This window comes from Larus michahellis, chromosome 1 (assembly GCF_964199755.1).
Source record: "Larus michahellis chromosome 1, bLarMic1.1, whole genome shotgun sequence".
Classification (NCBI taxonomy): domain Eukaryota; kingdom Metazoa; phylum Chordata; class Aves; order Charadriiformes; family Laridae; genus Larus; species Larus michahellis.
This window is the reverse complement of record NC_133896.1, coordinates 52,587,789-52,615,379: the sequence shown is the minus strand read 5'-3', so window position 1 is coordinate 52,615,379 and position 27,591 is coordinate 52,587,789. Positions and strand designations below refer to the sequence as shown.

The following is a 27,591-nucleotide window of genomic DNA, read 5'->3' as shown; positions in this document are numbered from 1 at the left end:
GTGCTGGTGGATGGCCAGCTTAACATGAGCCAGCAGTGTGCCCAGGTGGCCAAGAAGGCCAACAGCATTCTGGCTTGTATCAGGAATAGCGTGGCCAGCAGGAGCAGGGACGTGATCGTGCCTCTGTACTCGGCACTGGCGAGGCCTCACCTCAAGTACTGTGTTCAGTTCTGGGCCCCTCTGTACAAGAGGGACATTGAAGCGCTGGAGCGTGTCCAGAGGAGAGCTACCAGGCTGGTGAGGGGTCTGGAGACCAGGTCATATGAGGAGAGGCTGAGGGATCTAGGCATGTTTAGCTTGGAGAAGAGGAGGCTGAGAGGAGACCTCATTGCCCTCTACAGCTACCTGAAAGGAGGTTGTAGAGAGGTGGGTGTTGGCCTCTTCTCCCAAGTAAATAATGACAGGACCAGAGGTAATGGTCTGAAGGTGCGGCAGGGGAGGTTTAGGTTAGATATTAGGAGGAATTCCTTTACTGAAAGAGTGGTCAGGCACTGGAACAGCCTGCCCAGGGAGGTGGTTGAGTCACCATCCCTGGAGGTGTTTAAGAAACGTATAGATTTGGCACTTCAGAGCATGCTCTAGTGACAGAGATTGTAGGGGTTTGTTGGGTTTTTTTGTGTGTGTATGGTTGGACTTGATGATCCCAAAGGTCCTTTCCAACCATAAAGATTCTATGATTCTATGATCTTTAAAAGTCCCTTCTAACCCAACACATTCTATGATTCTATGATATGCGTGGGACAGAGAAAAGGCAGAAGCAAAGCTTTTATGTGGGACCTGGGGAAGGAAAAAAGCTGACTGGTCATAACATGGTCGAAATTTGTGTAAAAGAACTTCACAATCAGATTGTGATGGCAAATATTATGGTGCGTTCTGTGTCTCCAGAGAAAACCCATCTTAACTGGGTTGCTGATGTGCAGGGCCGGGTTTGAGGCAGCTCTGCCACGTACCGTGGGGGGAAGCACGAGGCACCACAGATCAGCCATGAGGCCATACCTCCTGTGACGGGACAGCTTTGTAAAGGTGGCACTGCTTTACCCAGGGTGGGCAGCATGGGGCAGATGTCTCAGGGCAGGAGGTTTCAGAGGCATTCAGCTCCCCATCAGCAGCATAGGCCATGGCATTCACTGCTAGTTTGCGCTCCAGGACACGTGTCATGTGTTTGTGCTACAACTTTTACAACTGCAGCCAACCCTGTTACTGGGTGACCATGGGCTGTAGACTGGTCATTACAGTTTTAAAGCATTTTATAACAGATGATTACAAAATAAAAGCTTTCAGAAGCTGCAATAATTAGGGAATAAATTGGAATACCCATTTGCAACGTCTTCAGTCCCTGAGACAACTTTGATCTATACTTGTTATACAGGTTTAACAAAACTGCTGGCAGTACCAGCCTAATCACAGAGATCCATTACGTTAAGCAACTCACCATAAATATAAAAGACTGATGACCATCCTATATACTGTACCAGCACGCCTGCCAGCGGCATGGCGACCACCGCACCTGCATAAGACCCTGAGGAGAAAAAAGGAATAAGAAAACATGTCAGCTGTGATGGGTGAGCCCAGCCCCCAGTGCAGGTGATCCAGGCAGGTGCCCAGAGGAGCAGAACTGGAGGGATGCCTCTGGCTGATTGGCAGCATGCTTTCTTGTGAAAGTGGGGAATGGGGTGGCAACTGTAAAGTTTAGCTTGGGGTGATGGGAATGACTGGCCCTCACTGGTGTGGGGTCACCAGTCTCATTTTGCAGCAAGAAGGGCTGTGCCCTGTAGGTAAATGGGATTTGCAAAGCAGAAACTGGTGGTAAACCACCACGCAGGCATAACATGCCTTGAAGTGGGGAATCCCCCCGAACCCTGTAGCGTATGAGGTGAGCTCCAGCGAAGATAATGGCCTGAATTTCAGAAGCGTTTTTGGTGTCCAGAAATCCTGATGGTTGCAGATATGCCGGAAGGCTCTTGTCGTGGCTCTAAGCCCGTGTCCCTGCAAGCGCTGCTGGTGAAGGGGGTGTTCAGACCAACCCTGAGTCTGTTTGAGCATGTTTAGTTCATATCAGCGGCATGAACAAACAGCTGGAATAAATAGGCAAAAGTTGACAGGGAAAAAAAGGATTAAAAAGTGGTCTGTGCCAAGGTTTCTGATTGGGAAACAGATAATACTGGTGAAATACAATTCCGAGTGACTTGTAGAAAGAGATGAGTATTTAAGTGCTTGGAAAGGAATTTCCATGAAGACCCTAGGGAGAATTCATGCACTATGGATATTGGGGTTCAGTGCAAGACTGTGCCAGTGGCTTCATATGCAAGAAGTGTTGCTTTGAATTATTCTAGGAAATTACATTTTCATAGTTTTGAGAGTATAACATAGCTAATGCTCATTACCAAATACTTCACTGCAATGGTTCACAGTAACCCTTCTCCCTCGTTTCTGTGTAATTTATTTTTCCTACAGCAATAGCAAAAACCCCAGGCAATAATATAGTCAGAGAAACCAGGAACCTGGTTAACGCAGGGTTTCCTAATTTTTTCACTGGTCCCATGCACTTTTCAAGTGCAAGAATCAGTGATCTGTAGCCACTAAAATGAGCGCTGGGCTGCAGGATGGATCTTTTCTCTACCTGGTGCTAGGATTTCAAGGAGAGAGCATTGATGGTGGAGAAGCTTCTCTTTTGGTCTGTTCTACAGAAAATGGAAACACCTAAATATTCACTAAATCCTGTAGTAAAAAAAAATGTCACATATTATGAAAAGCTACTTTTTTTCTCTTGCTTCACTCCTTTTACCCTTTCTCCTGTATTTTAGTGCTGTATTTCCCTGCTGCGATTGAGAGACGGGACGCTGCATTTCCCCTAGTCTTTCAGTTTTTCCCCTAGTCTTTCAGTTCCACCACCAATGGACAGACTTTTTGCGTTTGACTTTTACATTTTCTATTGAATATTCTCTCTCACAGACATTCATCTTCAGCTGGCTTTACCCCACCACCTGCATTTATTTTCATTGTTTCCTCCTCCACCTTTCCCAACTACTTACTCTTCAAGGTCCTACTATTTCTGATTTTTCTCCAGTATTATTAGACGTCCACTCACTGTTCCAATTTCCCTGTTACAGATGGAAAGGGACACACCAAATACAGATGATGAGGGTGTCTTAGAGGGAAATGACAGAGCGAAGTAACGAGCAGTGCCTTTTCCTTCACTGCCAACACAGCACATTTGAAATTACAGCAGAACCATTCCTGCCCTGTATTCTGCATATCTGGAGTTTTTAGGGTAAAAAAGAAAAGGGGACTACATTTGGATTATGCCTCACCTTCCTTACATTTAGCCATCTACCAGCCTGGAGCTGGTAGGGAGATACTAGCATTCACCATTTTCCATGGAATTAGCAGCTAATTGCAGACTGCAGGGTTACCAAAAGAATGTGAAGACATTAGTGTGTGAGGAGGGGACAGCTCAAACTAGACCTGGGAAAGGGCCAGGCAGGTCTGACACTCACAGTTCCCTTTTGTGGCAAGTAACTGTAGTAGCACGGAGTGACCTGTGGCAAAAACTGCTACCTGGAGAATGGAATTAATCATAGAAAACCTTTTTTTTGTTTTGTTTTTATTAGTGTGACTGTAAGCAAAAAGAGGATATCTTCCTTGAAGAGCAAGGTGTAAAACCTCAGTGTTTTTCCTGGTCCCTGCTTCATAACAAGGTTTAAGGCTTTTTCCAGAGGCTAGAAACATTCCAAAGGGAATGAGAGAGTTTGATTACTCCGATCTTTCCACCGGGTTCCTCTCCCCAAAGTCTTATGAAATTTCCCACAAGTCATCTTCCAGAAGGCCAGCTGTCAGCATTGGAAAGGGACCCAGAGAAGAGAGCAAAGTACAAGCCTGATCATAATTCAAAACAAAGTGGAGCAGAACAACCAGCGGCAACAAGTTACATCACCTCCACTGCAATATATTGGGCAGGCAGCCTAAAGTACTCAAGTCCTTTTAAAATTTTTTTAAGTGCATGCTTGTTTAGGAGGGTCAATTCAACATGTATAATAAATGGAATCCCAAAAGACAAGAGCAAATGGGAAAAAAAAAAAAAAAGGAAGTGTAGTTTCTCTCTTGTGGCACCTCTTGACCCCTTTTAGTTTACTATGAGGGTCATTCTGAGAGTTGGCTTTAAATGATAAAATGGGGACATACTAAACAAAAAGACTCTCAGTTTCCTGAGCTCAGAGTAACAAGCCGAATGCAGCAACGGGCAGAGGGTTTGCATTTCTCTTTTAAATAATGAAATGAACCAAATGTGTCCAATAGGAATATGTACTTACATAAACCATATAAGCCAATCAACTTACCACAGAACGATGTGGTGGCCAACCTGCTTCTCTCCAGCGGAGGAGCCCACTTACTCCACATTCCATGGCAGGCTGGGTAGGTGACGCCCTGGCAGACATTTCACACATCATATAATTTGCTTTCACTACATTCCTAATACAAGCAGTTGCTGATACTGTCCAACCTGTCTAGCTGTTTGTCACCGTGGAATGATATAGGAAGGGTTAGGTAAGCCTGGAAGAGTTCTGTTGTTTGGATATGAAGATGTCAAACCAATTTGGATAATCACTTAAATGGTAATGTGTTCTGGGGTAAAAATGCTGTTTGGTACGTGCAGTGGATGACAAAAGTAAACTAAAAGAGATTGAACTGTATCACCAAAACCTAAACTTTTTCTTTCTTTTTAGGTACACTTTAAAATATAAATTGTAATGACCAAAAAAATTGTCATCCTAAATACAACTAACAAGTAAAAATGTAAATTGATCAGAAAACTTCACCAAAGGATCTTATGACTTTTTAGAAGCAAATCTCCAAAAACAGATGATATATGAAAGGACCAAAATGGTGAGTGGTCCTACCTCCACCAGACCTTGCAGAATCCTTACAAACATCACACAGCCGTAATGAACCCTTGCTGCAGAAGGGATGAACATGTTCAGTGTAGATGTTAGAAAGATAGCTGCTCCAAATACCCTATGGAGAAAAGGTAACATGAAAGGGAATATAGTTATTGTCTACTTTGCAGAATTGATGCTGTTCTTGGGTACAGTTGCAGAGACAATCTCACTTACCATGATCTCACCAACTCAAATACTTGTAAAGTTCCTTTATTGGCAGAAGGGGATAAATCCCCATATGGTCAATACATTTTCTTCTCTGAATGGAACAGAGGTTTTTACATACTTAAAGCTGCTGGATTTTCCTTTGTATCAGAGGAAGAGATATGGGTGTTGGTACTGAAGGCTAAGCTGTTTATATAAGTCCTGAACTGAGAAGCGTTCCTATCCTGGGAAGCACTTAAATTCTGTTATATCAATAGGGTTTAACTTAAATTGGGTAAAGTCTGGTTTAAGTGCCTCTCTGAACGTGGTCGAGTGCTGGTTAGTTCCACTTGATGCTATACCAGGCCTGGTTAAGATCAACTCCTTTCCAACATCATTTCTCTAAATAACAGCTACAAGTGTCCTTTGTGACTATGACCTAGAAGGGGCATTTCTACCAGACAACTTCTGCGAAAAACATGATCTAATAATTTCACGAAGGGCACTTGCTGCAGCTGGTGGCAAGTCAGTCAGGGCTCTGAATGCACCTGGGGCCTTTGGGAAATCATTCGCAGCCTCCAAAATGTTACCACCCATTAGAGAAACAGTCAGCAGAAACCTCTTTGTAATGGTAATGGATCCAAGCAGCATCCCTGAAAGTCCAGGCCACTCAGAGGCCCTGGGGTAGGACTCAAAGCCATGTCTGCCTCACTCACTGCAGTCTGTGGGAGCTTTTCCCAGCATGGACACGGGCTTTCCTGTGTTTAACCAGAGTGGTGCCCACTTACTGCTCTGTGTCAATAATAAACAGCAGTGACGCTAGACATGAAGGATAGCTGGGCTGCAGGGGCCGTCATTTCAGTATGGCATGGGCTGCAGGTTTGCCAGGCGTTGATGCTGCAGTGCAAGAGAAAAGCATCCCTGGGTGCCCAGCTCATGAAAGGACATCTGGGGAGCTCATTTAAAAACTGAGGCTGCTGCAGCATGAAAAACACTACTGGAAACCAAGAAAGAGACTGAGAACAACCAGCTGGAACAATAACTGAAATTACTACCATTCATAGCAATGAGCTGTACGTGGATTAGATTTCATGTATCTTCACATCCGGCTGACTGAAGCCTCAGGTTTCCTTTCTGTGCAACGAATGGGGTTCAATAGCTGCATCACACACTGTCTGGATATCAAGAGTTCATTACTCCAGCATCTGTGGAAGCTGATGTACATGAGGATCCCCTCTAAGATCCTGTTACAGCACTGAAAAATATCAGAACCGGCAGCAGAAGTTCTCAAAAACGGCCAAGCATCATTTGAATTGAATGGATTACCATTAATCCTCAGTAGTTTACCGTCTTCTTTGTGTTGCCTGCAATTCAAAGCAACAGTGTCTGGCTCCCTGGGGACTGCCTTTGTGCGAGAGGTCTTTCATCCTGCAGACAGAAAGTTGCAGCAGTTGGTGGCCCTGGGGACCCCAGCGCTTAGGATATGGGAGGTCAGCCCAAAGCTGCCCTCTCTTGCTCCAGGACTCAAGGTGGCACCCTGAGAATAAAGCAGCCTCTTTTGTTCAAGGCCCTCAGCTCCCAGCTACACTGATGTTAGCTAGCGGCATGCTGCTGTTTGTGGACCATAATTTATGTTCCTTTTTCAAACTACTCAAATTCATTTAACATTAACATTGTTAAATTGACATTTAGCAAGCTTTGGGTTGTCTTGTTATGCGTGTGGCATTTCAGAAAGACATGTTAAGCTTCCTTCTGATAAATGAATGGCATTGGGCAGATATTTGATCAGAAATCATATGATCTGGACAACAGCAGTATTTCGCTCCCTTTTTATTTTTCTGCCAAAGACATACACTGATCTTATGCATAGCTGGTCATCATGCTCCACTTCAAAATATTTATAAACTTTTAAAACCTTTTGTTGCCATTCTTTTCTCCTTTTCTTTTTTTTTTTTTTAAGTAAGGATTTCAATTGTTTACGTTTCACTCTCTTTTTGAAAACTTATTCACAGGAAATATATGTCACTTCTTTTTTTGAATCTGGTCTTACTATTCACAGTAGGATTAATGGTAGTATTACAGCACGAAGAATCTACAGTCAGAGATGAACACTGTTTCCTTTAAATTCTCTGCATCTATTGACAAAAACAACAGTCCATGCCTAGACAGCTTATAATCTGAATGACAAGAAAGCTCTCAACAGATGAACACATAAGCAAAGAGGGTGGGTAGGCTGGCGGCGAGATGTGACAAAGGAAAGGATTTATATAGAAAGCAGTCTGAAAACCTGAGCTAGAATAAAAAGCCTATGACCATACCTTGTCATTTAAAAGACTCTTTGAAAGCCAAGTGAACATTTAACTGAGAAATAAGTATTAGCTCTCTATTATGATCAGTGAAGGAAAGAGTTTTGCACCTTGCTTCCTTGCCACTAGTAGAAATATCAGGTCTGTTATCATAACGCCATTGACAGTCTCAGGGAACTACCACAAATTATGTAAATGAATAGGCATGCGAAAGAATAAGCTGTAAGAAAGAGAACATGTTGAATTATCCAAACAGCTAGCTCTGAAGGCTGAGTTTCCAATCTCTGCTCCTTCGTTTAGCGCCAACTCTTAATACGCCAAGGTTGTAAATGCATCATTTATACGGAGTCGGAACCAGGCACTCTTCTGCTGCCGTTTAAGAGGTTGAGTAGTGTTTCCACAAAGAGGTCGCATCTTTCCAGCAGTTCACTGCCACTTATCCCAAAGAAGTGGGTCCCTGCCATGACTAAAAATATCCCAGTTCTTTTCAATTCATTCGCATATTCTGCTCTCCTCACCATCATGATCCCTGGCCAGCTGCCACTTTGGGATCGAAACAGACTTCTTCAGCAACGGACTCCTCTGCCCAGCAGGGTGCTCTTACTGAAAACCGAAATCAGATTGTGCCTTATGTTTCACGTATTCTCGTCACCGCCAAACAATGATGAAATTACATTTAGAAGCATGTTTGAGGATAAGCAGCGACTTAAAGTGATAATGTCACTAAATGGTTCACGAATGCAGACCAAACAAATTTGGATGAATATATAAAGCAAATTACATGGTGTTAGATGGTTTTGGTGCAAAGTTCTTAGTATTTTCAGCTGTTCTGAGATCCATTTGAATCCCACATTATTACGGATAATTATTTGCATTAGAGAAGTGCCGGGGGTGGGGGCATCCATGTATGTTCAAGGTTGCACAGTGCTGAGCAGGACTTAAACAGGTAACAAAAGAGCCTGTACCTAAATCTGTAATGTCAGTAATAGGCTGGAATAATACATCTCATTGCCGGAGTGCAGCTGGGACAAAAGAAAGCATTTGTCTTTCTACGGGTGGTGGGTTCACAGACTGGCCCCAGATCTCCTCATTTCCTGCCCCATGTCTTTGCAAGTAGCCCCTCTGAAACAGAAACTCAGCACCCCTGGTGAATCTACCGAAGCTGTTGGGTAAACAAGGAATAAAGGAAAAAAATATGGAGTTAGCCAGACCTGTGAATCCTGTTAGTGCAAACAGAAATTCTCCTTGAGCTCAGCTTTTGGGCTATCATTGTTCCTCAGCAAATTCTACTCCTAAACCTGGTCACGATAGTCAAATCCATAATACGATGTTGTAGTATAGCATTAGATTGAGTCTGAAACTCTCATGGGGACAGAAATACAGCTTTCTGTGCATATGCACAACATGTACCTAAGGAAGTAGTCCACTGACAGAAAACATTGAGTTACAGTATAAACATGGTTGATTTTACTGTTTGCAAGAAAATTAAGGACACAAAAGCAAAACTAATACTACGCCGAATTATTTAGCCAACAGCGTGCACATCTGTGTTTTGGGGCCCTTCTGCTGCAAAAGCTGGTGGCAAGACTAGAAATGCTGGGAAAATGATTAAGCTTAGCTAATTTGTTTGGCTTATTAGGCAGATGGAAAAGTACTCAGCTTAGGCGCTTCTGTGTGGTAGAGAAATGAATAATTGAGGGTGTTAGTAGTGTTGAAGAAGCAGTGCAAACTGAACGCTGAGTAACTTTTGGTTACGGACAGAGGGGAGTTGGGACTGAACTTCTGGGCTATTCGCTGTCCTCGAGTCATTTCCATAAGGGCATATGGGTGGGAAGAACGCCCAGGCAGTCTTGCAGCACATATAGCTCTTTGCAGAATGCAGAGAACAACGTATTTTGGTTTGAGGCAAAACAATATATAACTGGTCTTAAAGACCTCTTCAAATTCCGAGAGCATATGTAGATGTCACGTCTTGTTTGCAGAGAGTGACGCGAGTACCAACCATCTTTTTTTTATCTGAAGATCCCAAATGCCCTTAACATGCGCATCTCATGAGCTCATTCACAACCAGCTGTCTTCAGACAATCTCCTTCTCTCTTGTGATCATGTTCCAAGTTCTGAAGACTTTTTGAAGTAAAGCCCAAAACCAAAGTTAGCTTTGGCAAAATTAGCTACTTTTTTTACTCTCATTTTCAAAAGCAGTTGAACTAAAAAAAATATAAATCAGACCGCAAACACAATGAGCACAGAAGAAACCTGTATAGATGCTCAGAGCTTACCAAACATAAATCATGAGGCTCTATTAGAAGTTTTAGGCAATCCTAATTATAGTCAGTACTGTATCAGCCACGGCAAAGATATCTGTGTGCATGAGGATGGATTTGTGTCTCCAGAACATAAATTGCTCTGTAACTCCTACCTGCCCAGCTTCAGTCCACAGGGAATTTTTAAAGGAGAAAGGTCAAATTTTGTTGGAAAATTCTTGTTTGGTGTTAAACTGAGCTAAAAAGCACTAAGGCAACTTCTGAAAGACAAATGCTACAATCATTGTCTGAAGCATTATGTGTGATTTTCCTAACACTCTCCAGAAAGCAGTATTGTTTAGAGAAGCAATGTGTAAATATTTGAGATGAACTAAAGAAATTGGGAGAGTCAGCAATACACCCATAATGGAAATCTCGTCCCATTTTTGGTTATAGGCATGAATACTGCATGTTCGGTTTCAGATGTGTATTATTTCTGAAATACATTAATTCACTATTTTGATAATCACCATTTAAACAGTGTAAAACAGTCATCTTGCTGTAAAGCTTAATTCTTTTGATTATTGTTTTCTTACCTGTTAGCAGCCAACTTGTTTGAGATGAACCCTCCTGGAATTTGTGTGACAATGTAACCCCAGAAAAAAGAGCCGTGAATGAGTCCCACCGTCTCTGGATCCCAGTTGAATTGGGCTTTCTGTAAAGGAAACAGAAAAAAAAAGCTGTAAGATGAAGCATACTCATCGTAAGATAACCACTGTTTGGAAGTCACACAGAAGTCACCCCTTCCTCCAAATTGAGGCAGCCTCTTTGTACTGGCTGGTGTTGCTGACCTTGAAACCCCCCAGTTAAGGCAAAAGGATGTCCGATTCCCATGTGACATTACTGCTTTTGCTCTTAGCTTTCAGTCAGGGGGATAGGAGTGGAGGGCAGCTAACACTGGACCTTCATCTTTGCCACTTGTCACTGCTCCCCCCTGGGCTGCTTAGTCCTGAAACCTTTGTTTTCAAGGCTGCTCAATGTTGTAAGAAGGACCTGATGCCTTCCAATGGACATATCCATTTCCCCAAGATTATCAAGGTTGCTTAGGTCCTTTGGGTTGATCAGCTTCCCGGTGGGGCTTATCCGTGGTTCTCCTTGTCAGGGACAAACTCTAACCATCTACCATCTGCATTAAGTGGCATGGGAGCAGAAAAGGGGAAGGGGGATGGTGTTGGGGAGGGGTAACATCTGAAGACAAGACAATCTGGAAATAAAACTAGGTAACACTAGATATCTGACTAGTTTGTCTTTTATTAAAAGTGATGCCAGTTGTAGGGATGGATTTGGATGCAGGCGGCCACCCACAGGTCACAGATGGTTCCTAGCCAAAAAATGTCTGCAGCCAAGAGAAATAGCCTACACTCCATCCTTGGATACCAAGCAGTTTCAGTTTTCCCAAGGCTCTTCCTGAATAAGGTCATTCCTGTTCCCTGATGACCCTGTTTGACATACTTTATTCAAAGGAGGCATAGACAAAGCCCAGGGCAAAACATAGAGGAAGTGAAGAAAAGGAAAGTGGATCCAAGGTGCCCCTCCTGCCCGCCATTCTGGGAGGTCGGACAGGGCCTGGCTCAGTATGAGTACACTAACGTAAGGTCAGTGCCAACTTTTCCTCCTTGAACCCTCAGTTCAAAAGAGCTGTTTTGGAGCAAAGAGAAACCATGATGTTTTTCTTCATAATCATTTATATGCTAATCACACTGCAGGGAAGGGTGGCTAAGCATCATGTGAGGAAGTAGCACAGACGTCTCTTAGATTCTGAATTAAAATTGTCACTAGAACACTACAGAAGAACGAAAACTAGAACGAAAAACTTTAACATCTCTTTTTTTCTGTATTACTTTCTGTGTGTAAAAAGAAGAACCAGTTTTCCCCGGTAGATTGATTTTTTTCCCAAACAAGCAAACTGAAAAACAGCTCATCATTTGACCTGCAGGGAGAAAGGTGGCATTAATTAGCCAGGCATGTTTTACAGAGGGCTAAAGGAGTTCCCTCCCCATCAATATGCATTCTGACAAGAGACCCACTTTCCTAAGTGAGTTACATTTCTGTAACCTAATACCTAATTTTCCAAAAATTATTTCCAGCATAGTTCCTAGTGGAACTAGGTGGTGTTAATTTCTGAAGGCAGAAACACCATGAAACGTGGAAAAACTTCCTGTATCAGGAGGTGCTCATGCTCAAACAGAATAATTTGAGATTTGTGAGATGAGTTTGTCCAAATTTCCTCAAACTACCTCTTCTGAGCTTCCCAGCCTATGCGGGCCTTTCTCGTGCTCCAGGGTGAAGTATAGAACCAGAAAGTCACAGTGGGACCCTGGGGAGCAGGAATTAGACTGAATAAATACAAATTCAGCAGCAAGTTTAAGCAGCAGAAGCTGGTCAGAGGAGATTGCAGATGAGGAAGAACTAGAAAACTCTTCATTCACTTTGGTAAATCTTTCTAGGGTTTATTGAGTCTGTTTAGAAACACTCTTTTAACTTTTGAAATTTACTATAGACACGTTCTGCAATTTTCTTGCACCAAACATTAAAATATTTGCAAGACAAGATGATGAATAATTGCACAGCTTTTCATTCACCTCTAGCAACACGACAGAAGGTATCTGCCTCTCTGGAAGATGTGTTTTGTTTTAGGGATTGTGCTGACAAACAAAGGGAATCCATGGGCTGGCGGAAGCCTCTGTGCCCTGGGAGGGTCTGATGATGCTTTGTCCTTCTGCAGTGGCTTTCCTCCTAGACCTCAGCCCATTGGGAATCCTCAGGTAAGAGTCAATATTCCTGTGAATAATTTGTTATGACAGCATCCAAAAATAAATCAACAAGTAGAGCAATTGTAAATGAGGTTCAAGTTCATAAAGTCAGTAAGGGGACTTATGATATTGCTGCCATGTACGAAGGCAGGACTGGGGAAATTAAGATATGCATTGAACCTGCAGTTCCTTGGGTGCATCGTTAAAGGTTTGTAGGCATCTGCGGAGAAATACATGCCATATATTGCAAATTTGATAATAGCTTGGCACCTAGATCCGAATACCTCTAGACAACAACCCACACTGTCAATAACCTGTAAAAACCTCTTGCCTTGTTGCCAGTGACTACTTTAAGGTCTTGTAAGTCACCTACTGGTCTGAATAGAGTGAGTGCAGTGCTACGTACAGCAATTAATCATTGCTTCTCTAGTAACATCAGAGTGTGCTTTCTTGAGAGATAGTAAATAGTAAAAGCTTCTGCCACTACAACAAAATCTGTCTATGACTGAAAGATCAGGGACCTGAGAGACATGCAAGCCAACTCAGTTCTCATTTCTGCTGCTTACACCCTCTATGATATTGCAAACCCTCAGGTCTTACAGATTTTTAATTGGACTTAGAGACCTAAATAGGAATTAAGCACCTACACATCTATGTGAATCCACATTCACACGTCTCTGTTTTTGATCTATGTATACACAGTACTTTGATATCTGGGACTTTGATGATTTTGCAATGGGGTCTGCTCAGAGCAGCGAAAGGAAGACGTTTTCTCACCTGCAGCTCTGGTTTCCCATTAACATAGACAGTGTTATTGTTCACCATTTCCACAATGGCAACACCCAGGTTGCACCTGATTCCGAAGGAGATGCAAAAGCCCAGGCCGCTCATGATGGCAATGATGTAGCGCTTGGGCAGCCCGCAGCAGTGGCAGTCGCAGGGTGCCGGCTTGCGGGTGCTTGCCTGCACTGGCCGCCCCTCTTCTGTCAGCTCAATGTGATCCTCCTCTACGTTGGTGCCATCAATTTTCCTAAACGGGTGAAGAAAGAGAAAATGAAAATGCCTTAAAATTACGCGCTCCAGTCAGCTGCTAAATCATCTCCTTGCGAGGCGTTTGTCTCTTTGGTGGTGTGATGAGTCAATGCTGGGCAGGCTGTGAAAGGTCAGCATAGACTACACGTTTTCATGAACGAACTCTGAAGTTTGTAAATCTGAGCCACCTAGCCAGACAGCTAGCTGGAAGAATGCTCACAGGCTATTAATAAGCATATTCATGGGTGCTATATTGAGCTCTGTTGTGATAAATTCTGCTGGTTGTTAGGAAAATATACATATGAAGAAATTAATCATGATTTCTAATTAGATCCACTAAGCAGAGCTGGCAGCAGGTTTCAAGAAAAGGGCAAATACAGCACAGAGCATGGTTTTGCTGAGCCCAAAACTCCCTGTGAATTGTTTTCACCTGTGAGACAGAAATCAGGGCTATAGTGAACAGGAGAAAAGGCTCTGGCATCAGAGCCCCTGTTTAAGATGTAAAAGGGCCAGGCCCAGACTTTCTCTGCCTGGAGGGATTTGAAGCCACATGTCCCCCCTTCTCTGAAACATCCTCTCACTACAAGTTCTTAGGTCATCGCAAGGTGAACCCCTGCAACTCCTGTTGTTGAACGTGTTGCCCTTTGTGTAAAATGCTTAATATTAAATGAGATCTGAAGGAAGACGGCGACTTCCTGGGCCGTTGATTCACCACTCCTCTGCAGCGGAGGCTGAAAGGGCTTTGCCTGGCATCAAATTTGGTGCGGCAACTGCAGGGCAGTTGGGAGGGGAGGTGGCAGGGGTGTGAGCTCTCCCGTTTACTCAGGATAGGAGCAGATGGTACCCAGCCATTTCAGCCTGCGAGAGGTTGCCCACCGGCTACGAGCTAACATGGGAGTGCAGCTCTTCCGGCTTTGTGTATCCAGCCCTTCGTTTTCCTACAAGCACCCCAGCTGAGAGATTCATATTGAACAAAATAGCACTTCCATGTAATCTGGAATTGCACGATAGCGCAATTAAAAATTAATATGCTCTCCCAATCTGATTGGAGCTATTAACACCCCGTGCTGCAGGACCAAGGAATATCTCTGGTAGAAAAGGTGAGGAGAGAAAGAACCAAACCCCTGGACTGGAGCTAACTGCTTCCTTCCCTTACATTAACTTCCCATGCATTTGTTTTAAATGCAGAATATGGGTTTTCTGACATGCTGAAACACTTAAGCACGTGGCCAGCTGTGAATACATGACTGTCCCACTGAACACTACCCATGAGCTTAAGGTTACGTGTTTATTAAAGGGAGGCCTCGATCAGCAGCTGCATTAGGAAGCCTTTCAGTTTTGGCATGGCTGTGAAGCAGTGAGCTCAGGATCCAGCCCCTTTTGTGTCTGCCATGGAGTTACTCTCAGTACTGTGAAAATACGAAGAGTTACTTAATCTAAAGGAAGCCCAGCTTGCTGTGTAAGGTGATGAAATGATTTCATTCACTCTTCTGATAAGGAGTAACTTATTTCCTTCTTTCACACATATACACAATACTTCTTTTGCAAATACACCCAGTACTGAGTGTATTTGAAATCTAATGCACTTCAGTTTTCCATATAAAAGTTGGCTATAAAGCAATGTTGACAGAGCATACATGGATGTGCCACACCTGGCTGATCTACACAGTTGTGTCTTTCGGGAGAACAGTGTTGGTTTAATCACAGCTTTCTCCAGTTGCTGTAAGTCTAATGTACTACCCACAATCTAATGGATAGTACTCTATAGTAAAGGGTTTGCAAATATAGGTGGTAAGCATGGCTTCCTGGGGTGCTTCCTGTGGACTTAAATATATCTTTCCAATATGAATTTTCACTTAAAAATCTCAGCATTTCTAGGCTTTAGAGCTACAGGCTAACTGGTGCATCATTTACTATATTATTCCTTTTTACATCAAATCATAAAACTATTACTTCAGCTCTAGCCTTCGCAAAAATTTCTGTCAGCTCACATTTCCAAGAAACACTGGAATCAGAGTGTTTGGGACTAGAAGGGAACTCCCAGGATTATTTGATTTAATCCCTTGCTCAAAGCAGTGCTAACTGCAAATTTAGATCATTAGCTCATGGTCGGGCTGGAGGGAAGACTTTGCCTTAACGCAAGGTAACACAGGAAATGTGATATTACTGTGGCGTTATTGAAGGTGATTGAGATCTTATGATTCACTGGCAGGGAAAGAGCATTTGTTAGTGAAATGAGAGTACAGAGACTAATGCAGTCAGGCACTTTAAAAAGAAGACACCATATATTCCATGCTCTGCGTGCTAATATAGGTAGGTGTAAACTGCATAAAATATCAAAAATAAAGACCTCAGGAAGTGAAAAGAAAATGTAATAATTAGTTTTTTAGAACTGTTGTCATCTCAAAAGAGTTATTAACAAATGAAAAGAAGTAATTTGTCTTCCTCTAACATAATCTAAGGTACTGATTGAATTAAATCAAAGCACAATTTCTAAAATTTTTATACCTTTACCAGACTCTCTATTTATAAGAGAGACTTTAGACTTTAATTAGTGCATTATTTTGAGCAGATGGCAAAGATTAGGCACGTCATGCAAAGCCAAAACATCTGTTCCGATCCGGACACTTTCAGCTGGCTGTCAATTCAGATAGGCATGAAAACATCCTTCGGCTCCAAATTCACTGTTAAAAGTGGTGAGCCGGGACTAGCACTATGGGCCAACAATGCCTCTGCAAAGCAATTAATTGTTTTGCTATTGTATTCAATTACTCTTTAATAAAAACAAGTTGAGGACTGATCCATGGCCCCAAATCCACACAGTATATTTCATACCCTTAAAGCTTAATGTTAACCCCTCTATAGCAGATTTGTCTTGGAGAAAACTCTTTCGCAGTAGCACTCCAAACGGAGCCAGGATGAAGCATTAACAGCGCAGACATTGACGGAGCCAGTGTCTGACCTAGCTTTTGGGCTTTATTTTATTGAACAGGTATATAATGAAGGTATGGCAACTCCGTGAAAAGATGAGAAATATGTCTTCCAATCGATCCATCTATTTTGGTAGTGCCACTGAAAATTTTCACTTCTTGTACACCAATGATTTAGAAGAAAACCGCTTCAGAGCCAGGGCTCTTCTCTAATTATCTGACTAACGCAGGAGAGCATTTACCTACACGGAAAATGTTCAGTCCTTACATCAGTCTGTTTCCTTTTTTCAGCAAACATACCACATTTGGCAAGTAAGAAGAGCTAAGCTATTTGAAGAGATCTGCGTCCATGATCTGTGCCCAAATGTCATAATAACTGTATGCAAATTTTCTCTTCTTTATTGAATGACATTGCTCTGGCAGACACAGAATTTTGGAAGAACGAAAGAAATTTCAAAAATTCCTATCAGTAATAAATCAAATCCCTAAAACATATACACGTTCAGCAATCTGTATTTATGGGATTCTAGCATAGGAATTAGTTATTTCTTTAAATGACAAAGTGCGTGGACTAAAATCATACCATTTCATTTAATTTGATGAGAAACACATAGATTTTACAATAACGGGCAAATGTTAATACTTGCCATGTGTTAGAACACATTCTAGAATGACTTTTAAGGGATAACACAGTCTTTCACGGGCAGCTGCAGCACAACCATAACACAATGTTCAAACCTCACGCCTAGAAATCCAGCATCAGTCATCACATGGAGCAATTACTGCTGATCCTGGCGTTATTTCAGAAACCTACTCACTAACTATTGAAAAATAGCATTTATCCAAAAGCAGATACAATATTCTGAGATCTCATTTACTCTCTAGGGATTTGCCCAGGTGATAATTTTCCATACCAAACCCTGCAATTGACACATTGGTAGAAAATCCCAGTACAGACGGGCAAACCCTTTTAAGTTGCTCCGTGCGTGGGACCTCTCTGGCTGGTTCCTGTGTGGCATTTGCATGAAACTCATGGCATGTCTCCAACATATGTGCCATGGGACCACATCCCACAGGTGCTGTGCTCCCAGGCTGCAGGGCAGCCTCGCAGTTTCTCCTCAGCATCGCCTCAATCTGCTGGAGGGATGCCCCTCAGGTGGCTGTAGCCCAGCCCTGCACATGTGTATCGTGCCCTTGCACTAGCACCGCTGAGCAAGGGACCTCGCACGACTCACAAACCAGTTTAGTCTGGGCACCCCGCAGTGTGATCACAGTGCTCACGGGCTGCGGTGCACTAAACTCTCTGTACTTGTGTGCACAGGGAAAATTTAAGAGGACTAAGGCCACGATCCAGCACAGGCGGAAGAGCCCTGCCCAATGCAAGGATACATCGCCCAGCTTCACGTTGCAGTTTTTAGTGGTTTAGGCTGTATAATTCACCAAGGGACATCTGCAGCAGCCAGGGCTACACCTATGGGAGCCCAGACCTACATACAGCAGCTGGGTGACATGGCCCGTATGACTTTTCACATTAACCGTGACATTATTGAGTTGTATACCCACTTAGTCACTTCCCACTTCACCAGTAAGCCCACCGTTGCCATTAGCTGGTCCAAGACTCCTGAAATCCTCAGAGTAGGCGGAGCCTGAGATTTTACTTTAGTTCATTAATTTTTCTTTCACTATACTAAGTTCACAGAAGGCCCAAAGTGTTTGTGCACACCAAGAAGCTCTGCAGGAAAAGATTTCTTTTCTGGGAAACTTAAAAGGCTTGAGGAGCTCCAGCTCTGATATCCATTCACCCAAACCTTGAATTCTCTAATATTTTTTTTGCTGCCCTGCCGTATTTAACTAATCAAGAACAAACCAAATTTTGTGTAGAAAATTATTTTGTACAAAATATCTAAAACATTTTCTAAAACACCTTCCAAGATCTCACAAATGAAACTGTTGGCAACAGCCTAGAGAGAGGACACCTCTCAAGTCTCACTGGTTCAGTCCCCCTTGCCTCCCTTCCAGGATCCAGCTACCCTAAAGTAACCTCCCATGAGCAGACTCTTGTTTTGCAGCACCCACAAAGTAATTTGAGGTTGCTACACAGCTGTGAGGAGGCAGTAAATCGCTTTATGCTGCTCGTGCTTTAGCACTTGAACTTGTTTGTGGGTAATTGCTATGGGGCAGCCAGTATCCGGCAGCTGGTCTTGCCGGACACTGGCTTCTGGATCTGCTCTGTTGTTTGCAAGACAGACAAAATGTGGTAGGAAGGCATAGACTCGTCATATTTACCAAAGCTAAAAAGTATTTTTCTGCACACTTTGCTAGTTTTGATCCCACGTCGATGCGCAGCAGCCAGTGAAATCACACTTGGAGACCTAATCTAGAATGCGCATTAATATAATTAATCAGCTTTCAAATGCTAGAAGATAAACCAAATTCTTTGCTGATTTACACTATATTAAAACCAGTTGGATTGGATGAAGAGCAAAGTCGAGGTTGCAGCTGGTACATATACGTACGTTCCATCATGTAAAAGTAGAAGTGTATGCCTTCTCTTGTAGGCTGAGCTGTAGAGAATGAAGTTCAAGTTAAAAACATGCATGTTTCATTCCCTACAGAAACCTTCAAATATGAATGCATATTTCCTAAGAGACTGCTCAACTTGCAGCAGTTCTTACTTAGATCTGATTGCAGACATAGTAAAAAAGCTTTTATTGTTTGGATTATTTCCTCCACTGGCTAATGCATCTAAAAGGCACTGGTACGCATACGTTTAAAACAGAAAATAATTAAGTCCAGCAAACTTTCTTGTGTCTCAACTCAGATTTGATTTGGTTTGATTCAGTAGCAATGTTGCTGAAGTTGGATGCCGGTACTGGATACACAGTACCAACTGTGTAAGAGCCAGCATGACATCCTTGGTAACTGGCTATGAGGAGAGGAATCTGGATAATTTAAGGTTTGCATACTGTTTCCACATAGCAAACCCAGTGTACTGCCACATCATACACTCATTAAATACAAACCCCATGTGTATTTGGTCAGATTGGCCAGCAGAGCCCACAACAAAGAGAATTTATGATTTGAATAAATGACTTCATGTTTTAAAAGAAAAACTGAATCCCTGGAATTACTGTAGAGTATCCTAATAGTAAAAAAAGCAAAACGTCAGACTTCATCCATAACACTGTAAATGAAGAAAAGTTAGGTTGAAACTGTGGGGAACACAGGTAATCCATTCACATGGTATAGAAATTGTGTAACGGCAATCTACCAGTGTATATCAGTAACTTCTTTAAAAGTATATGTGCTTATTTTCTTGTATATACATGCTGTAGTATGATACAAATAAAATATTATACATTTTCTTGTGATCAAAGGCATGTTCAGATGTGCCAAGAACTGTATCTCAACTCGAAATAGCATTCCCAAAAAAAGGTAATGGGACGGATAAAAAGCAAATACAATTCAATCACTAAAAATACATTCGATTAAAATGTTGTCCTGATCCGTACAAAGATTTGAAACGCTTAATATCAAGCACGCAAGAAATGCCACTGGACCCTCATGATTACACAAATATGATTACACAAATAAGTGTTGCTAGTGGCCATTAATAATAGAAATAATCTTCCATTTAAATAAGAAATCTCTTTCACTTTATGAAACTGGCCATTTGCTGCATCATATTTTCATTTATCAAAAAATGAAAATCTTTCAGTTTGTTTCTTCATGAACTGTCAGATTAAGATAAAAATCCATAATCTTTTCTCTTTTTGCTGGCAAACAGCTGCTTTTCCTGTTTCTTTTTCTAATTTGTTAGTCTCAGTAAACACACACGTACACATCTCTACTTAGTGCATTTTCTTTTACTGATTTGGAACAAGATTTTCATAAAAGCCTCTGTAATTTAGGAACATTAAATCTAATTTCAAGAGTGGCATCATTTGGGAGTGTTAATTCCCATTAAATCATCGGGTTTTCTCATGCAAGCTAAGCCACAGAATTATTCACATTTAATTATTTGAAAGTTTTTTAATTAAAACACATTTTCATGCTCTTTGTAATATTAGAACACTCCTTTATAACTTATTTTCACCCATTTTCTGTTTAATATAAATATTCTACCATCTATAGTCATACACTGTTGTAACAGTGCTCCTTTTACATCTTCTCTCTTGCAGCAAGGTGTCTCTCACTGTTTGAACTCAGAGATTAATTTTGCAGCTCTAAATTCTGTTGTATGTTTCTACCTTTTTCTCTCCTTCATTTCTCCTTAATAAATTGAACCAATGGACCTGTCTGGGAATTTTCTGTAGGACTTTACCTTCTCAGATTCCCCAGTGAGTCACTAAGGGTGTTCTTCACCTCTTCCTTTCCTGAGTTAAAAAATCTTTCCTTCAGGGAACCAAACACTTTGAAAGGCATTTTGTCTTTCTTCTTCAGTAAATCGCTTACGTTAACAAGCATCCACTTCTGCTGTCATATTTCCCGATGCCAGACTCGGGAGCCTCCGCCGGTCCTCTCAGTGACCTCTGCAATAGCAACCAGTTGCTCAAGAAAGGAGCATGGAAGGAAAAAAAAAAAAAACAAAAGCAAAAATAATAATAAGGTGTAAAAAAAAAATCAAACCAAATCTTCCAAAGCCAGAAAGTCAGTTGGGAAAAAGCTCTGGAGTGAAACCCCGTCGGAAGCACTCAGGGACTCGGTGGTGCACTTGCAGCAGCTCTGCCACGCATCCGTGCGGGGTCGGGTACCTGTGCGGGGGCAGCGAGTCCGCAGGCTGCAGCCCGGCAGCTGGAGATGCTGCCGAGGGCCGGAGTCCCTGGCTGGGCAGGACACGGCTGCCGCTGGCTCCACGGGCGAACCTCAGTCAGTCTGGCTGGCCGGGGCTCATCCTCAGTGCCTGCCTCCCTCCTTCCTTCCCTCCCCTGCCGCTTTCACACCGAGATCCTGTGCAAGGTGGTGCTATAGTAACGGACACAATACCTGTCCTCAAGCCACTCCGGTTCGTTAATAAGACCTCATCTATGGCCAGGGCAAGAAGTTTATTAAACATTTACGAGGCCTTTCTGCGGGGAGGGGATTATTGCAAGCTACAGTTCCCATTCGCTATGTGCCCCCCCCCAATGCACCCACTGGTTTGAACCCGGAGCCACCTTCCCCAGCCTGGTCATTTATTATTGATGTTCCTTGGCCATCGGGCAGACAGACACAGAGATGCATTGGTGCGATGCTGTTTGACTAAGCAGTGAAAGACAGGCTTTAAACTAAATGCATTGCATTTTTGAAACACAAAGTGGCCAAAAGAGGTGAACCAGTCCAACTCAAGGTGACTTCGTGATGACAACACACATTTCCTAGCATGGCAGGAAGTATTTAATGAAAACGCTTGTGAAAATGCAGCTGGCCAGCACGCTCGTCAAGCCTGAATGTTGGCTGGAGTCAAATGAAGAAATTCTGCTTTTGGCAAGGCCTCAGTTATTGGGTTTGGGTGATGGACGACAAGAAAAATAAATAAACAATAGAACATCCATTTCATATTGGTTTTGGGCTCCTGTCAGCCCTTGCCCATCCCCTGACTGGAGGGGAAGACAGAAATCTTCAGGTTAGAAAAATGGAGAGGTTTGTGTTTGCCATGTTCCCCTTGTTCTCCCACGGAAAGTTAAATTAAGAGCCTGTCAGTGCCTCATCAGGCCACCAGCAGAAGAATTGGTGTCCCCTGGAAGCCCCCGGCTGCGAGATGCCAAATGGGACATCCCACGTGAACCCACGAATCCCAGCCACTGCTCTGCCACCGGCCACCTGGTACCCCTGAGCAAGCTGCTGTGGCCCTGCTCCCTTGTGGTCATCCTTCCAGGCACAGGGGACATGCTTCCTCCCTAACTTCTGTTCGGAGCTCGGTCTGCCCAGACTCTACAGAGAGAGAAGGGGAAAAAAAAGCAAGAAAGCCATTCCTCCAGAGAAACAAACCAAATCTGAGTTGTTTTCACTTACAGATCCCTCATTTGGGTGTTTGAACTGAGTGAGTGGGATGAGCGGGGTGTAAATCTGGGCCAAAGCAGGGCAAGGACTGTCCGCCCCTCCATTCCTCCCCCAGCTCCTTGCATGGGCCACCAGGCGCCAGGTTTTAAATGTCTCCACAATACAAATTCCAAATGTCTGGATTGTCCCAGCTCCTCTCCAAGGAAGGGGATATTGGAAAAAATCACTTCCTCGTGGTTAGGTGAGGCAGGCAAGCAGCCTGCACTGAAATCCTTTATTCCTAGTATAAACATGAAGGAAAAGTGAAGAGGAGGAGAAGGAGAAGGAGAAGGAGGAGAAGGAGAAGGAGAAGGAGAAGGAGAAGGAGAAGGAGAAGGAGAAGGAGAAGGAGAAGGAGAAGGAGAAGGAGAAGGAGAAGGAGAAGGAGAAGGAGAGAGCAGTACTTGGGAGGTGAGGAAGTGCTGCTTGGCTAGTCTCTTTTGTTGCAGAACTGGTTATAGTTTCTTTCTCCTCTTTGAATAATTCATATGCTGTAGAGTGGTGTTGGAAAACTCCAGGCTCAGCGCAGGTAACTCGCACATTTGTCCTAGCAGACGGTCCTCCCATAGCGAGCAGCAAGCGCAGCCAGGGCCGTGGGGGCAGCCAGCTCCCTGCGCTGCCTACCCCTCTGCCTGTAGCAGGGCTTCTCTGGGTGCATTTCTGTCTAGTTGGGTTGAACGGCGACTCTGTTCTCACTGCCAACTCAAGAACTGCCTGGTAAACTCTCCCTGCAGCATCCCTTGCTGCCCCGGGAGCAGCTGCACCTCCTCCTCCTCCTCACACCGCTCAGGCTTGAATCTGGCCATCCCCACAGCTGAGCAAGAGGAGGCAATTCCTCCTGGCTTCTCACTCCAGACCCCTGGCTCTGGTGCACCCTGGCCCACCACGGCATGCTGACAACCCAACCAGCAAGGTCACCATTGTGGAAAGGAGCACAGGACACAATCAATCACACACATGTATTAAAAAAGGGTCTCCAATTTTCAGAGGGCACACAGAAAATGAACCCTAGCAGGCTAAGTGCCAGACATCAGAGGTATGCATGTATGTTTTTAGGGATACATACAAGTAGAACTATGTAATGAAATTGTCCTCCATTTAAACAAACATCTATTTGCTAGCATTTGGGGTAGTTTCCTTCATGCTCTTAAGGCAGTTGAACACCTGAAACCATGTAAGAACCCAGGTCCAAACTGGAAACAGTGCAAATTCCAGTGCAAGGAATTCACCTTGGAAGGTGAATCTTGGTAGGTTGTTCCTACCGTTCCTTCCCAAGGAATTCACCTTGGAAGGTCACCTGGGGCTCAGGTTGGAAAGTGGTGGTCAAAACCTGTATCCCCCAGCAGCTGTGGGAGAGGGGTTTTTAGTTTGCCCTTCTTTCTGGACTTATGGTCCTGCTTCAGTTAAAGAGAGCGCAGAGCAGACACAAGAAAGGGGCTATGCTTGAAATTTAGTATTTTGTTCAGTTATACACACATTCCCTAATCACATTTAGCATGGAGGTGTTAAGTCTGTTCTTCACGCATCTGAGCATGCTTCAAGCAGCTCCCTCAGAGATACGTCCTGGCTGGCATCTGGCAGGGTACATTCCCTCGTGGATGGAGGGGCTCTCATTAGACATATTGCCCACCTCGCCACTAGCAGAACTGTACATTTTCTCACAGCAGGTTTCAGCTCTCCCTCCTCTAATCCTTGCAATCCTTCCACTGCCTGCAGCTCTGCAGCGCTGCAGCCGTGGCCCCTTTTGAAATTCACTGGCCCTTTCCCTAAGGCTTAAAGAAAGGGTGCTACTCGCTCTTGCTTCTCTGCAGTGAGGCTGCTCGACTGGAGCAGCGCTGCTTCTCCGCTTCTTCCTCCCCAGGTCCACAGAGTAGTGAAATGCCCAGACTCCAAAACGCCGCTGCAGAGAGTGTCACAGCAGCTTTGCAGTGCCCGGCTCCTGCTGGGACACCCTCCATAGGGGCACCACCCAATCCCCAACACGGATGCACTGGATGAGGCCGTGGCAATCCCTATGCAACTAATCCCAGTACACGCTTTGGAGCATCAGCTGAGGAAAATCTCTTTTCCTTAACAAGACCTAACATGGACACAGCTGTCATTGTTCCTAGTATTTTCTTTCCTGTTTTAACCCTATGCCTTAGTTTTCTTTTGCAGAAATTAAATTACCCCGTTGTGATTCTCCTTCTGACGTCTCAGACCTTCTTAAAACACATTGTATTATATCATATGATTTTAAGTTGGAATCTAAGTCCAAGACACAGCATGATTTGGGCCTGCACTTGCAAAGAAATATTTTGCGAAATTAAAACTACTCCTGGCTCATACAACTTGTAGCTACCGCTGAAACTACAGACTCATACCCCTAAAGACCTCTAGTAAGGCTGTATTAAAACTGTATTTTAGAGGAAATATGGACATAAAACCAGCATGCAGACAGCCACTGCTGTGGGCTCGTATACTGTCATTACCTCGGGTGCTCAAGAATAAAGTGAGTTGTAAAAAAACCTGGAGACTGGTCAAGTGCATTCATAGGAGATGTGCCACGCTAACAATAGCTGTGCCTTGCAGACACGGGGCTAGATTCAGTATTGCGGCATCCCCTAAAGAAAACTAAACATGAAAATGTCAGAGCTAGCAAGAAACATAACTCTCACCTGGAGGAAGAGTTTCTACAGGGGCAGGCAAATGTACACCTAGAGGCTACCTAATTTGTTACAGCTATTTCTTTTGTTGAAAAGCCTGGAAAAATCATCTTTATGCTACTCTTACTATTGATTCCTCAAAATAATGGTCGGGGTAAAGTCTTTGCCACATTTAAAGGGAGAACTTTGCTACTGGTTTCAGTGCAGACCGGGTAGTGCACACATTGCACGTGCGGGTGTCATTCAGACACCGCGCTTCTCATACCTGCGATTCCTGATACAGCCTTGCAAGCAGCCACTTCTCCCGGTATTTGTAAAATATAAAATTTCGAACTCTTTACAAACTTTTAATCGTCGTAGTCATTCACACCCTGACACTAACATCCTGGGAAAGTTTATTTAACCATTCGGTGTCTCTGTTGAACTGACATAAAGAGGTTGCACTTCATGCCGTGTGGTCAGCCCTAACAACAACCAAAGGCTGCTGGGGTCCTCCAGTGGAAACACGCACAAGTGCAAAGCGTTGTCACAGCCTGGGCAGTCAAGGACACTCTAGAATAACCTTGTTAATTTTTAATCAGTCTCTTTTCAGTTCAAGGCCACGCGATCTCATCCCTGGTGCTTGTAGCTGCTTGTTGGATCGCAGTTTGCTCTTGTTATTCCTTTGGAGGAACTTTCCTTTGGTAAGGCGAGTTACTTGTCTGGGGCTCTGGGCTTCCCAGGTGACTTTGTCTTTTAGCTCTTACCAAGAGCTCAAAGGCTAGAAAATCCTGGCTGCCAGTCTACTTAACTTAAAATTTCTTAAAATCAAATTGAATTAAAACATTTCAATATTTCAAGATTAAGTCTCTTTGGAAGTTTTAAATACCTACTTTTTCTTCCAAACGGAGGAAAGTAATGCAGCAGAAGTGATGAATAATGCTTTCATCTGCACGTAGGACATACAATTGGTAGACTTTGATATCTACAGCAGTGTGAGTTTGGCAAAGCTTCTCCCATGGATAAGACCTTTGTAAAAGTTGTCTGGTAGATTTTTGGTAACTTGTCATGTGTGTGCTACCCTGCTGCTTATTTTTTATAAAACGTAGCAACTTAGGGTCCTAGAAATTTTTACTCCTGTAAAAAGGATTGAAATTGGCTTGAAAGTTAAGAGAGGACACAGAGGAAGAGACAGGATGATCACATATGTTTCATATCAGCAGGACACAAAGCTAGGATCACATTTGGGGCCCTAAGAAATCACAAGATTATTGCTTAGAAAGCATGAGAGTTCTTCTATAAATGGGTTTATTTTACCTTCTTCCTTTCTGAAGTTGCAGGGAGCACTGAAGTCATTCAAAGCTGAAATTGTCACTTCACCTCAGGACGCAGAGCATTAAACAAGGCAAATAAAAGTCCCCCAGTAGGAGACAAGAGTTATAATACTGCACTTCTGAGACTAGGGCACAGCCCTCGGGGAACAAAAATGCTCAGGTGATTCTTGCCCACGGTCAGCTTCTTCAGGGGAGGGGACAGCAGCAGCCTTAGCTTTTTCCTGAAACCAATCACTTACAAAGAAAAAATTATTAACAGTGGTTTTCATATGAGAGTCTCTTTCATCTTTCATTATACTTCCAAAAGAAATCACAACTATAGATACAGTAAATAAAAGAAACAGGAAAAGAAGTGTCCAGACAGGCTAAAAAGAACACGCGTTTAGACATGTCGCAGGCCGTGCAAAGATAAGTGTGAATGAAGATCATGTCATTCATCATGAAACTCAGGATCAAGCAGAGTTTAAAAGCTAACCCAAGCAATAATACTTTTCAAATCACAAACCTTACCATCATATGTGCTTGCTGGAGCCTGCGTCAGCTACGTGCTCCCTGGAAACATGGGATTACCGGCATCTGGGTATGAGTTCAGGATTCCAAGGGTGAGATCAGGGTTCCTAGCTGAGTTTCCATATTAGCTTCTCAAAGGATTTTCTTTCAGCACCTTGCATGTGCAAAGGTCCACTCAGATGACAAACATATGTAATCATTAGATGTGAAACTTTGGGGTGAAACTATTTCTCCCTTTGTATTTGTGTAGGGCCTGGAGTACTGGAGACCCGATTTCTATTAGCATCTCTAAGAGTCATTCTTATACTACATAAAAGAAGTGTACCGTAGGAATCCAGCCTTCAAGATCTACAGCATCTGATGTCAAAGACAGAAGGGGTAACCTGGGATCTCATGTTATACACGGGTTTAGATTAAATGATCAAAATGGTCCTTCACGTTTTGAAATCTATGGCTTTACAACATCTGTGCTTTTCGTCCATAAATGAAGATGGATTCAAAGACTTCAGGATTCTGATTTCTGTGTTACCTTATACAAGAACTGAGTCCTTTCCTGCCACGTCAAAATACTTCATATTGAGTCAGCCCAAATCAAATTTTGAGATGTTATGTTTGTTTCCCTGATGTCTGTGGCAAAACCGACATTCGTTTCAAAAGGCTAAAAAATTCATCTTTAATTTCTAGTTTCTGCTTCCTG

The 27,591-nt window shown here is 43.2% G+C and overlaps 1 protein-coding gene across 2 annotated transcripts in view; it reads right to left on the bottom strand.

Annotated features, from left to right (window-relative positions):
• SLC17A8 (solute carrier family 17 member 8) overlaps positions 1–21,508 on the bottom strand; it is a 29,929-nt gene extending 8,421 nt beyond the window's left edge. For both annotated transcript variants that reach the window (XM_074572662.1, XM_074572664.1), the window contains exons 1-6: positions 20,730–21,508; positions 13,221–13,473; positions 10,227–10,345; positions 4,899–5,013; positions 4,338–4,425; positions 1,433–1,519 (exon numbers count right to left, since the gene is read on the bottom strand). In XM_074572662.1, coding sequence (XP_074428763.1) covers positions 1,433–1,519; positions 4,338–4,425; positions 4,899–5,013; positions 10,227–10,345; positions 13,221–13,473; positions 20,730–20,872 — 805 coding nt within the window. In that variant the 5' untranslated portion in view covers positions 20,873–21,508. The remainder of the gene's footprint in view (positions 1–1,432; positions 1,520–4,337; positions 4,426–4,898; positions 5,014–10,226; positions 10,346–13,220; positions 13,474–20,729) is intronic.
• Positions 21,509–27,591: the final 6,083 nt, after the last annotated feature.